Source organism: Leptidea sinapis, chromosome 13 (assembly GCF_905404315.1).
Source record: "Leptidea sinapis chromosome 13, ilLepSina1.1, whole genome shotgun sequence".
NCBI lineage: Eukaryota > Metazoa > Arthropoda > Insecta > Lepidoptera > Pieridae > Leptidea > Leptidea sinapis.
The window spans coordinates 8,412,005-8,425,336 of record NC_066277.1 but is presented as its reverse complement, the minus strand read 5'-3'; the positions used below and the strand labels follow the sequence as shown (position 1 = coordinate 8,425,336).

At 35.1% G+C, this 13,332-nt stretch overlaps 1 protein-coding gene across 1 annotated transcript in view; it reads right to left on the bottom strand.

Moving 5' to 3' along the window:
- Positions 1–263: 263 nt before the first annotated feature.
- Positions 264–13,332, bottom strand: part of LOC126967526 (bumetanide-sensitive sodium-(potassium)-chloride cotransporter-like) — a 35,180-nt gene continuing 22,111 nt past the window's right edge. The window contains exons 11-19 of the mRNA XM_050812035.1: positions 10,341–10,476; positions 8,045–8,256; positions 7,019–7,260; positions 5,799–5,983; positions 5,389–5,513; positions 4,687–4,838; positions 4,267–4,406; positions 3,158–3,291; positions 264–440 (exon numbers count right to left, since the gene is read on the bottom strand). Of these exons, the coding sequence (XP_050667992.1) occupies positions 333–440; positions 3,158–3,291; positions 4,267–4,406; positions 4,687–4,838; positions 5,389–5,513; positions 5,799–5,983; positions 7,019–7,260; positions 8,045–8,256; positions 10,341–10,476 (1,434 nt within the window). The 3' untranslated portion in view covers positions 264–332. The remainder of the gene's footprint in view (positions 441–3,157; positions 3,292–4,266; positions 4,407–4,686; positions 4,839–5,388; positions 5,514–5,798; positions 5,984–7,018; positions 7,261–8,044; positions 8,257–10,340; positions 10,477–13,332) is intronic.

Here is a 13,332-nt window from a genome sequence, read left to right as displayed (position 1 = left end):
AGGCAATGTAGAATGGAATACCTGGGCCGCCCAAGCAAAGTATGAAATATTATTAATTTAATGTGATACCATTCATACTTTAATGAAGCCTGCTGAGTTTCTTGCGCCGGTTATTCTCAGGTCTGAGGCATTTTTCGAATAAGTGCTAGGTTTTTGACGTTCAAAACTTTGCCAGCCCTTAAAAACACTTTATATTAATAAAAATTAATCCTCATCAAAATCCGTTCATTAGTTTAGGAGTTCACTAGAAACAAACATCAGGACACTGGGTGACTGGATTTATATTATATATTAAGATTATTACATTGATGGTTTTTGTTTCATTTGGGCATCTAAGAGGCACTAATAACAGAGACGTCGTTGCCGCGAACAAACAACGTCGGAGGCAAATCCCTGCTCAATATCTCAAGCCAAGCCATGTACATCGCAGCTGATACAAACTGAAATCAAAAACGACACTAGGTATACAATAAATAATATAGGGTGGGCTGAAAAGTTCGCAGGCTAACACATAGATGGCGTTACTAGAATTAAATCAATATGATGTTTGGTTAATACTAACCTTTCAAAGACATGTGTATAAATTTTACAACTTCCAGTCAATTAGTTCGTGAGAAATAGCATTTTAAGTGTAGCAACTTTTGTTATTCTTTAAAAATGGATAAAAAAAAATTCGAGTAATAAAACATTGCTTTTTGACGAAAAAAAAAGTTGAAGGCTTGGTTTGATATACATTATGCGGACTCTGCAGTCTGCACCAAAAAAATCAACGGTTGAGAAGTGGTTTGCGAAGTTTAAAAGAGGTGAAATGCGCATCGAAGACGATGCGCGCAGTGGACGCCCCGAAGAGGCAGTTTCCGAAGAAAACATAAAAAAGGTGCAAAAAATTATTTAAAATGATCGTAAAATGAAGTTGATCGAGATAGCTGAGACTAAGGATTTCAAAAGAACGTGGTGGATATATCGTGCATCAATATTTGGACATGCGAAAGGTGTGTGCAAAGTGGGTGCCGCGCGTACTCACAATCGATCAAAAACAGCAATGTTTTGATGAGTCGCAGCAATGTTTAGTGATATTAAATCATAATAAAGATGAATTTTTCCGTCAATATATCACAATTGACGAAACATGGCTCCATCACTACACTCCAGATTCAAATCGACAGTCGGCCGACTACACGCGATGAACCAATTCCAAAGCGAGCAAAGACACAACAGTCAGCTAAGAAGGTTATGGCATCAGTATTCTGGGACGCACGTGGTATAATATTCATTGATTACCTTGAAAAGGGCCAGACCATCATTAGCGACTATTATCCAGCATTATTAGAGCGTTCAAGGGATGAAATCGTGAAAAAACGGGCTCATTTGATGAAGAAAAAGTTATATTCCATGAAGACAATGCGCCGTGTCACAAATCAATGAAAACAATTGCGAAATTACTGTTAGTTAGCCAGTTACTGATGTAGTGGTAATGGCCGAAACTGAGGCCTATTTTAAGGTTAAGGTAAAATCTTATTATAATTATTATCGTGTGATCGATATAATCTATGTATCGCCCTCGAACGAAACTATATTGAATAAAAAATAATTATCAAAAAAATATGTTTTACTGTTTATTCTACGAACTTTAAAGCCCACCTGTTAATAATAATAATAATATTTTTATTTGCAATATTTTGACAAAGATAATACAAACAAGTGAAAACGATGACAGATGTAAAAGTATAAACTGCAGCCAAGCTACCAACACCCTTGTCCGGATACAATACGGAATGATGTTCCATGCACAAAGATCTAAATAGTAAACAAGGTTGACTAATTGATAACAAAAGATTAAAAATAGTACTGGACTTTTGATTTGGAATGTAAATATCTATGAATGTGTTTAGTTTTGAGTGAATGGGTGTGTGGGTGAGTGTTAATGATGTGTATATAGTGATTGTGAAGTTAGTTGCATGCGTGCTGTGTGCTTTCCTAAGTGTGTGAAGACTGAGGGAGTGATGAATATTTTACACTTCCACAAGTTTCTCTGTATTTTTATAATCTTGTGATTCTAAACAAGGAGTCAAGTTTCACTTTACATTTTCTCTTGGTCAGTGGGTAGATGTTTAAGCTTTTGTTTGTTTTGTTATAAATTTTAGAGCTTATGTGTTTGTAATGGCGACTTGCAGTCATATCAAATTCGACTTTATATTATTACGGTACGTTGACAAAATTGTCCTAACGTCACTTGAAATTGAAATTTAAAAATAAATTAAAATAAAAACTAAACAGAATTTGAACGTAAAATTAATACATGAGGCACTATGTATAATGAAACAGGCATTCACCAACCATCAAGTGATGGCCTACGGTCGTCCACTGATGACTATAGCTTATTAAAATTGTTAATCTTAATCGATATCCATGAAATTTATGGTCACTCTTTATATTAGATATTTACCGCCTTATTCAAAATAAATGCTTATCAAAGGTTTAAGCATCTATTAGTTATAGGTACGGTGTTTTAAGCCTATCGATATAATTCTTTATTCATAATCGTTTGATAAACCGCCGATAACTAATATGCCTCCATCATATACAACGTTATCAATGCGGAAAAAAGCATGATTTTAATCCATTTACATCCAAAATAGACAATTTCACAGTGTCAAAATGTTGTTAGAGAGATATTTGTCAAAAATGTAAAGAAATTCAAATTTACGCGGGAAAATACCGGGTAGGGCTGGGGTCACATAGGGGTATTATCGCCAATGATATTATCGTGTTATGAGGTTCTTTTCGTTCGATTCACATGGTTCGATTTTCGGTAGAGCGGAAAAAATAGGTTGTAGTCGGTAAGTTCAGATTTACCGAATTTCGTTCATCAATCAATTCTGTCGTTCGATTCAAAAATTTTCGTTAGGCGTTAAGTCTTTTGTTACCCTAGCTTAATAATATTATAAGCCGACTGACATCGAAAATCAAACGTCAAATAAGGCACCGAACCTCTTTTTCCTGTTCTGTGTTTAAAGAGATAAGTTGAAATAAGTTACATCAACTTTATAGGAGAGATAATGAGTGTTTAGCTCTAATATGCAATTATTAAACAATTTTAAAAGCGTTTATTAATTACATCATAAACCTCCGATAACAGGATAAAATTTAAACTTACCTGTCTGGGCATTGGCAGGGTCACCACAATCATGGACGATGTGGAAGAATGCTCCAGCAACAACTCGCGCAGTCGTAGATACCGTTGAGTTTTGACGTTCAGGCTGATTAGTTCCGAGTCTTGTATCAGTGTATCTGGATCATTTGTAATTGGATCGTATTAATTAACTGGATCATTTGTATTTGGATCGTATTCATTTACCTGGATCATTTGTATTTGGATCGTGTTGATTTACCTGGATCATTTGTATTTGGATCGTATTAATTTATCTGGATCATTTTTATTTGGATCGACTGTGGAGTAGTTCAATACGGGTTCAAAAATCGCATCCCTTAACATTTACGCTCCGAACAAGATAGAAGATACAAATCGATCTAAACCGTTAAGTTTAAATCGGGTTTTATGTCTTGGTTGTCATGTGTGCGAGGCTTTCTTGTATAGGGTACCGGCTAGGTGAGTATCAAAGCGGAACCTTTTTATACTACGAAGCAGTGAAATATTGTCGTGTTTTAGTTGGAATTGTGCCGTAGTAAAATGGAATTACTACGCTAATGAGACTAATGCTTAAATATGCTTCGTAATGGGGATTGCGTTACACTTCCAATTACGTGAACCTCTTGATCATCTTTTTAATATAAATAAAAAAAAAATGGTCTGTGAACAGTAGTTCGTATGCAAACGGTACTTTTGATTGGTGATTTTTGAAGTGTGTTCACTATGATGCCCCTCTTTCCCTCTCTCAACGCGTGGTGATTATAGCAAGGCTTACAATGAAAAATCAGAATATTTAAAGGCAAGATTTCTAGTTTTCTGTCGATAGTGCTGCTAGTGTATTGGTCTCGAAGAATAAAATGTTTAAAGCAATTTTTGTAAAGCAATAAATCGTTTTATGCTTTCATTTTTAAAAGGGTCGAGAAACTCTATGAATATAGGTCAGAACCTTAGAGATACAAAGTTTACTGTATGCCATCCCTACATATTTTAAATACCTTCTAACAGAAGGAAGCAACGTTTTATAAATATTTTATAACAAAAAATAACCGTGCATAAATTCATTGGGTTGACTTCTTTGGCCAAACCTAGATAACAAAAGAAATCGAAACCCATACCACTTTCCGAGTCGGTTCTTAAGTCCTGTATCAAAGTACTGAAAAATAGTTGAGTTTCTTCCCGTGGCGGCACATTGAGGCCTCTAATCATCATCAGGGAAGTGTATTCTATTCGGAACTTCTGCAGAATTTCCGCCATCCTAAAAAGTTTTAAATATATATTTAAAAACATGTAATATCTTGTGTAACATTAATTGAACATTAAAACACTTTGAATGGTCTAAAAATATCACCGAGTGATATCCTCTTAATAGAAAAAGGGCAAGAGGAAGGTAACAATAAAGTGACATAGCTAGGGCAGGTTGGAGAAGGCGAGGGACAGAGAACTGTGTAAAATTTTATCACATAAACAAAGGAGAAAATTTTATTGCCATTGCGATGTTCATCTGTTACAAATCTGATACTAAATCTAAATCTTACCGAGTCTGGGCTTCGTCGAGTCCGTGGCTCGCTCGACTGAGAGCAAATATTCTAAGAGGCAACTTTGTCCTGAAGCCCCGAATCGCAATGATATAAGAGAGCAAGACATTTAGACCTCCGTCATCGTATAACCACCAGGCGTCCAAATTTTCCTGTCAAAGCCCAGAGTATTTTTATATTAAAAAGCGACGAGTCGAACAATACTTTCATCTCGTTTTCAGTGACAAGTTCTACATTTAGCTTTCGGTGCATATTTTCCTTATAATAATTAACTTACTCTCCTCTGTGAGCGCAATTTGCTCAGAAATATATTTAATTTAAAGAAATTACTGTATATGGAGATATATCCCTACTTATTTCATACATTTTAACGAAAATCCCTTATGGATAACTTTGACCGTCCTTCTTTTTCTTTTCTCGGGAACGCGTGGAGAATTATGTTAATACCTACATCAAATTTCTATATTTGCGGTCCCTTGCAGCTCTAGGTACACCCCTCACCAAACTCCATTCTTTTCTTTCTCCGAGCCTTTTTTATGACTGTACACCTATTCGAAGCAAGGATGGAGCGAAATATAAATTTGGCAAGAGATATTCTCAAATATTGTAAGTGACACCAATGAAAAGATACGGTCATTTAAGTTGAATATCTTAAAATTTTGGTAAGATAGTTACTTAGTTAAACAAGATTCTATTACTTACTCCGAAAAATTCCAATGGCTTAAATATACCAGATTTCTGTTCACATATTTTAGGAGATAGTTTAGTCTGCTCCGACTGTTCCTTATCTGGAGGAGTTTCATGAGATGGTGATGTTAAAGGTGAATCTGTGTCAAACAAAGTTTAAAACAGTTTAGCCTTAGTAAGAATAGAAGATGTAAGAAAAAAAAAATTTTGCAACTATTCCACGTGTGAAGGAAGGACTCACACGTTACAATACTGAACATATTATGTTTCAATGTGACTAGCGCAACTGCGATGCCGCTCAAAAATTTGGGTTCAATCAATCATGAGCGACACTGTGTTGTAACGGGCAGGGCTTATCACTTACTATTAGGCGGACGTCTTGCCGGTTACCTCACTTCTTCTCACAAAAATAAAGTATAGCACACCCGTAGCTTCATCAGAAGATGTTTCAATGTCGGAGTCAGAGTTCATGATGGCGCGCAACTCTGACTGGATGCGAAGTTCCACCGTGTTCTCTGTCACGGACTCCTTCACTTGCAGCTGGTTCCTCCGTGTCGATGTGTCGGAAACTCGGAATATTGTCACAGCTAACTGATACTCGAATGCGATTCTGGAAAATCATAAATCATTATAAATAGCATAAATAAAAAGTACAAACAAGGAGAATTTGGGATGATCGCTTAACGTCAGGACCATTTGACTTCTTCGTCCATAAAATAAAGCCCTGGCTTACACTTGCATCAATGATAACGTCATAAATTTTAGCCAATAGCAAACATCCTATATTACGAAGTGGATATGAGTTAAATGCCTTAATTTCGCTTTGACTACAACGAAGCAGAATTTTTGTGAACATCTAAGCCAGACTAGACTGTATCGATAATAATTTATAATAATCCTTGTTCCATACTTTTGGAAACCCAACAGGTTTTATTCATTATAAGTATACATAGATTTTTGTTTACGCACCTTCTTCGTCCAGGTCGACCTTAATATAAATGGAAAGCAATCCTCTGGTTCTTTGGTCTAAATGGGCGTACCTCAAGGCTCAATACTGGGACCTTTACTGTTTCTGGTATACATAAACAGTCTGCGATATTTTATACCCACGAGAATCGATAAGCGAAAAATTCATATTATGACCATGTACGGCCAATATATTTGTAGCATCTTCTGCATGTACATAAAAATTATAATTTATACAGTGAAATATGCGACAATTATAATTTAGACACTAGAAATAACTACAAGCTTATAGTGCCCCCTACTAGGCTCTGTAAAATAAACAATTATTTTGCATGAAATGGTATTAAATTAACAATAAATTACCGAAAAGCGTATCTGAATTATAAATATTTTTTTTTATTATACGCAGACTTATGTCGAAGGCTTATTACAGTATTGATGATTACGTAAACGATATTACAATGAGGAATTGAATAGTATTATAGTTGTTATTTTTTATGGATTTTATAGTTCAGCCTTGTTTTACCAGATTGCATTATTTTTACAATATATATCTTTAAACTTTTGTGTAATTAGCATGTATGTGAATTGTGTTTTTGGTGATTGCAATCTGTTGATTTTATGTCAATAAAATATTTTTGACTTTGACTTAGTCAAATAAGGTATTATGTGTACTTACTGTATCATCCTCACATACTCTTTCAGCTTATTTAGCGGCGCCTTTGCCCAGTGGTTCTTGTAACCAATGAGGACAATATTCGGAGATAGGCGGCCAAGACCAGCTGTCTCAATAGCGGCTCTGAGCCCATCTTCGAAAGAAAAGCCGTCGATAACAACGAAGAACCCGCGGTGTTTCCGAGATTGTAGCCATCCTTCACCGCGTTGTAGACATTCCAGTCGTTCTGAATACGACAGGGAGTTCTGAATCGCAAAATGATTGGAATTAGTTCACAAGTTTGAAACATTCACATTACTTTAATATGTTTAATTTACTAGCGGACCCGACAGACTAAATAAAGTACTGTTTTGTTAGTAATATTTATACGACCTGTATAGCCCAGTGGTTAGCGATTCTACCTACTAAGCTAAAGGTCCCGGGTTCGAATCCCGGTAGGTGCAAGCATTTATATGATGAATATGGTTGTTTGTTTCCGAGTCATGGATGTTTATATGTATGTTTAAGTAAGTATATTGTATTAAATATATCGTTGTCTTGCAACCCATAACACAGGCTATATATGCTTAACTTGGGGCAAGATAATTTATGTAAAAAGTGTGTCAATATTATTATTATTTCATATCAAACAAAATATTTCGAAAAATATGCTCCCTGTTGTTATAATGAAATTATTTCACAGGGGAACTGTCAATACGTGCGTCAATAAATTCTCTCATAGGAAATATGTCCATACAAAACAAATATTGGAAATAAAAATAATTATTAGTCTCAAATCGAAATAAATATTATCCGATCCCCCAAGTTGGACTAAACTGCACTCCATGAAGTAATACACCATTAAAATCCGTTCATTAGTTTAGGAGTTCCCTGGAAACAAACACCAGGACACTGGATTTAAGTATGTATATTAAGATTTAATTTATTATTATTAGAAATATTATAGTGTAAAACTTAATATTTATAAATGCTCAAATGCAATTAATTTACAAACAATAATACTGGTAAGTTACAAATAAAAATGATTACCTCAATAATCTCGGCAACGATCATAAACGATCCATTTTTGGTGACGAGGTGGGCAATATCGAGGAGTGCTGGACGCAGATAGGCTCGACCAGCCAGCACTAGCAGTTGAGGGTTGTAAGACTTAATGTTCCCCGTCTGATGCGACATCTGCACCAACGCTGACACCGTCTCGTTGTAGCGCTGAGCTTCAGTGCTGCTGCCCCAGTTTACCTCTTTTCAAAAAGGTACCATGAGAGTTAATCCATTTTAATATAACTATTAATAGACTTATTATATAGAACAGTGAGACCAATGAGCATTCTCCCTTGCATACCCTTACTTTTAATCTTAACCTTCGAAAAGGCGTATTGAGTACCTCAAACACCTTCAGCATTTCTGTGATTCCTCTCGTGTAGTTATAGCCTAAGAGCTAAACTAATTTTAAATGAACGTTTGGAGAGTAAGCAATGTATAAGTGATAGGATGCCTCTAAAAATTGGCTGCAAATACCTGTAATTTATTTTAGTATAATTAATTTTCTGATTTTAATTGCACCTATATGTTTTTTATTAATGAATTGTATTTTTATTTGTTATTTTAAAGGAAATTATGTCAAGGATTGAGAAAAATATGGTTGCCAGCTCTCAGTCGGCCTCAACATAAAGGCGTTAACACTTACCTGGAATAAGAATCGTTTATTGAAATCAGGGCAACATGTGCTTGCGGCCATTTTCTAACTGTCAACCATGATTTATCGTAATAGTAAATATAAAACTTCGATTTTGTATTAAAATTATAAAAAAACAGACGACTATAAATAATGAATCTGGCAACTCTAGCGTTGCGGCTGACTGACAGCTTACAGCCATATTTTTTTAAATTCTCGACACACACAATTCCCTTTAAAATTACGTAAAATTAATTAAAAACTTAAACTTGCTCACAGTTAACTGGAGCGAGAATCGTTTATTACTCGTAAAATCATGGCAACCTCTGCTTTTTTAAGTTATTGGTCTACTTACACGTGAAAAGTGATTCAACTACGTTTGGGACAGTCTTTATGATTTGCGAAATCATATCATCAATCACTTTATAACACACTAGCTGACCCGGCAGACTTCATACTACCTTAATCGATAATTAAAAGACCTAAACTTTTGTACAAAATAAACTTAAAACAAACAAAAGGAATCACTTTTTTAAGCGTTACCCGTGTTTTAAGGAAGTTAATTTTTTACCTCCTCAGAAAGTTAGAAAGATATAAAAATTCTAATTAGTTATTCATTTTAAACTATTATTTTTATTTGATTTCTGAACGACGGGGGACACGTCGGAGGAATATTAAAATTGTTGTTTTTATATAAAAACGGGGATTTTTATGTTTATTCAAACCTTTTAAACCTTCCCTGGACTTCCACAATTAATTCAAGACCAAAATTAGCCAAATCGGTCAAGCCGTTCTCGAGTTTTAGCGAGACTAACGAACAGCAATTCATTTTTATATATAGACGAGCTGACCCAGCAAACGTTGTATTGCCCATATTAAAATCGCGATACAAAAGTAACTGTTGATTGTAGATGAGTGAAAATTTGAAGTTGTATGTATTTTTTAATGGTGACTCATAATCAAATAAATTTAAAAGAAATGTCAGAAAAAATTAAAAAAAAAATTCGTGTGGACCACTAGATGATGACCACTAGATGTGGACCAATAGATGTTGGCCGATTCTCAGACCTACTCAATATGCTCACAAAATTTCATGAGAATCGGTCAAGCCGTTTCGGAGGAGTACGGGAACGAACATTGTGACACGAAAATTTTATATATAAGATGAAAGAGTTTGAAATCGTGTTCTATCTTATTTTTTAAATCCCGTCACTCCAGGATCTGATCGTACTCAATCGCCAAACCTGCCCACAGCGGGATAGTTGTATTTGCACTATTTTAGCGACAGAAATGCTTCCTTGTTTTATATGAGTTCTCTGATACAGTTGGATAGAAGCCCATAGTTGATTTAAAGCTACATACCTAATTCAAATTGTGTTGTGTTCTGTATTAGAGGCGCCTATTTCTACCGTGAAGCAGTATGTGTAAACATTACTGTGTTTCGGTCTGAAGGGTGCCGTAGCTAGTGAAATTACTGGGCAAATAAGACTTAACGTCTTATGTCTCGACGATCGCAATTGTAGTGCCGCTCAGAGTTTTTGGGCTTTTCAAGAATTCTGAGTGGCATTGTAATGGGCAGAGCGTATCAATTACCATCAGCTGAACGTTCTACTCGTCTCGTCCCGTATTTTCATTTAAAAAAAGGCATACCTGGTTTTCTATAAAGCACCAACAGGTACAGAGTGACAAAAATGATGATGGTGGTTAACGCAGTGATCCAGCTGATCACTATCATGATGGCAGCACACATCAGGAACCCAAGCAACGACAGCCATATATTGTAGTACTGAAATTAGTTTAAGCAGCTCTAGGTGTTTTCAACTCAAGTAATCCCTACTAATACTAAAAATACTTAATACTTAAGGCGAAGAGTAAGCAGAAAACACGCAAACATGGTGTTTTTAGACAAGTATAGCATTTCGAGCTATGAACACTATTTAATCCTATTACACATATCCTTAAGTCTTATTTGTAGGTTACTAATGCTTGACGCTTTTTTTTGGTACTTCTCTCAGAAAATTTATTCTTATACCTTGTACGTTTTTGTGTAGGTTCATTTATTCAGACTAGTAGTGAATAACGAGGATTGTAAGCATATAAACTGTTTTCCACGCAAGAATTTTGAAAATAATGGCTTTGTGACATAGATGGCGGGCCGGCAGCCGTGAACTCATATCGCTCAAGGTCGCTGGCATTTAGTGTCGCCTTAATCTTATACTTTATACTTAATCCCTACTGAGTGGGTGTCCTTTTCATGACATCCTATTTTTAATTTGTTAATTTTACTATGTGTATAATTTTTTGTGTTGTCATGAGTAAATGCATACTTTACTTTAATAATATTATAAAATGTGAATGTAAGTTACGTTTTCTAGCTTAAGCCACAGAACCGATTTTGATAAAATTTGGTACAGAGATAGACTAGAGCGTGAAAAAGGACATAGGCTACCTTTTATTGCAAAAAAATAAATGGAGGGGTTGAAATACGGGATGGCAGTTTGTATAGAAATTCGTCATTATCGAAGATAAAACCATGAAACTTTGTATTTAGGCACTTCATAAGAAACAATTTATAAACATTTTTTCGAGCATTTTTCAAAATTTTGACCTACATGGGGATAAAATAGGGATTAAAGTTCACAGGGAAATACTATTAAAGATAATGTCTACAATGACAAGGGTTATGCGGTGTATAATATGAAGAGCGCTGCCAGCAGCGGAAAGATCAGTTTGTACGTGTATTATTTGAAAAGTATACTAAAAAATATAAAAAAATTGCCCAAATTAATATAAAATTGTATTTATAGCATAGATAGGGATTCTAAGAAAATGTTTATACTGGTCCTGTATATTTGTCTGTAGGTCAAGAGGACCCTCCCCTATGCGATGGACAGACCAAATCAAAGCCCTAACCAATACTCCCCTCAACACATGTGCCTGAGAAGCAACAGCCAAGGATAACTGGCGTAGAATCGTTCGTCGGTCTACGTGACCATGACTGTTCTGTAAAGAGTAATCCGACGAAGAAGAAGAATATTTGTCTGTACATTTTACGCAAATACACAACAGCTTAGGTTAGGTAACATTAACACGTATCACTCGCGAATATTTGCACCATGCGTTTTCGTATGGATACAGATATAATCTCACTTTTTAATCGACTTCAAAAAAGGAGGAGGTTCTCAATTGCTTGTAACTACAAACATAGTTATAGGTGAGATGTGCTTGAGTCGAGAGGATGTGAGAGGCGAGAGCGGGTCGCGGCGGAAGGACACTGATTCCAAAAATTACAATAATCGTAACTAGAATTAAATTTAAAAAAATTCGCAATTATTTTTATACTTTTTAGTGCATATTATATCTATTGTTTTCGAATAGTGTTTTTGATGTAGGTTGTTCATTTGATAATTTTTTTTTACTTAAGTCAAAATGAGACCCTTAATTATGATCTCAGCTCAATTTTCAGCATTAGTTTCATATAAAATGGAAACTATTACACCTTTTTTATACTTTCACAGCATAGGCCCACGATTGTATAAAAGCCCCGCTACGTAATTATTAATTTTCAAAATAAGTTACTTAGTACTTTCTTTCTCTTCAAAAATGTGTTTGAAATGTACCCTATCTATAATCTAAGATAATATATCCTTGTTGACCGATTGAGTAGATAGTATTTAAAGACGTAACAAATAAATTCAGATTCGATTTTTATATGAATGTAAAAATAATAGATAGAATATATTGCACTTTACTAGAGGTCGTGTGCTTTAGGACGATAATTATAATCCGAAATTGGACGTAATTCCAGAAAAACGTTCTAAACCACCATCATGTCGAAATGGAGTTAAGAACACAAAACTAGTCACATGATTTATACTAACGGACTGACAAAAAATGGCAGCCCTACTGTCTCTTTAAACGACTTCATGGCTTAGTAGCCCAACACGCATGTTTGGAATACACTAACATTTATTATCTAAACTTTAAACACGAATTCCTTAAAATGTGATGTTTGTGGCTTGCAACGTTTTTCAGAAACTACAATCCAAGTCCAATTATTTTAATGTATTCATAATAATAATATTAACTAGCCACTTTTCGCGTATGTTTTTCGAGGTTTATATTAAATCACAATATTGGAGTGGGGTCTTTAAGAAAACAAAATTGCAGTGTTTGCCTTGCAAAGTGGGTACAAAGCCGCCGGCTATATTTATGACACTTCAATAGCTAGGAAGGGTTGTATATCCGTATATTTTACTATCGAAAGATGTTATATCTTTCTCGAAGAACACATTCTCGAAAAAAATACAACATCGGGGCGTGCTGTTGAAACTAAAACGGCTGTTTATGCTTTCAAAGCCAGATTTCACCGAAATCCTATGAGCAGACAAAAAAAACTATTGCAAGAGATGACTTACGCTAGGCCTCTTTCACATACCATCTACGAAGACCTAAAACTTTGTGTTTATCGTTGATATACAGGACATGTCTTAAATCCAACTCTAGAAAAAGAGAGTGGCTTGATCAAAAAGGCTTGATATTCCGAGACGGTGGTGAAAAGAACAGAAATATTCCTTTCTCATATGAAATAAAACACTGAAATAAGTCTCTAGAAATGAGAACTCGATGGAGAGACTGGTAG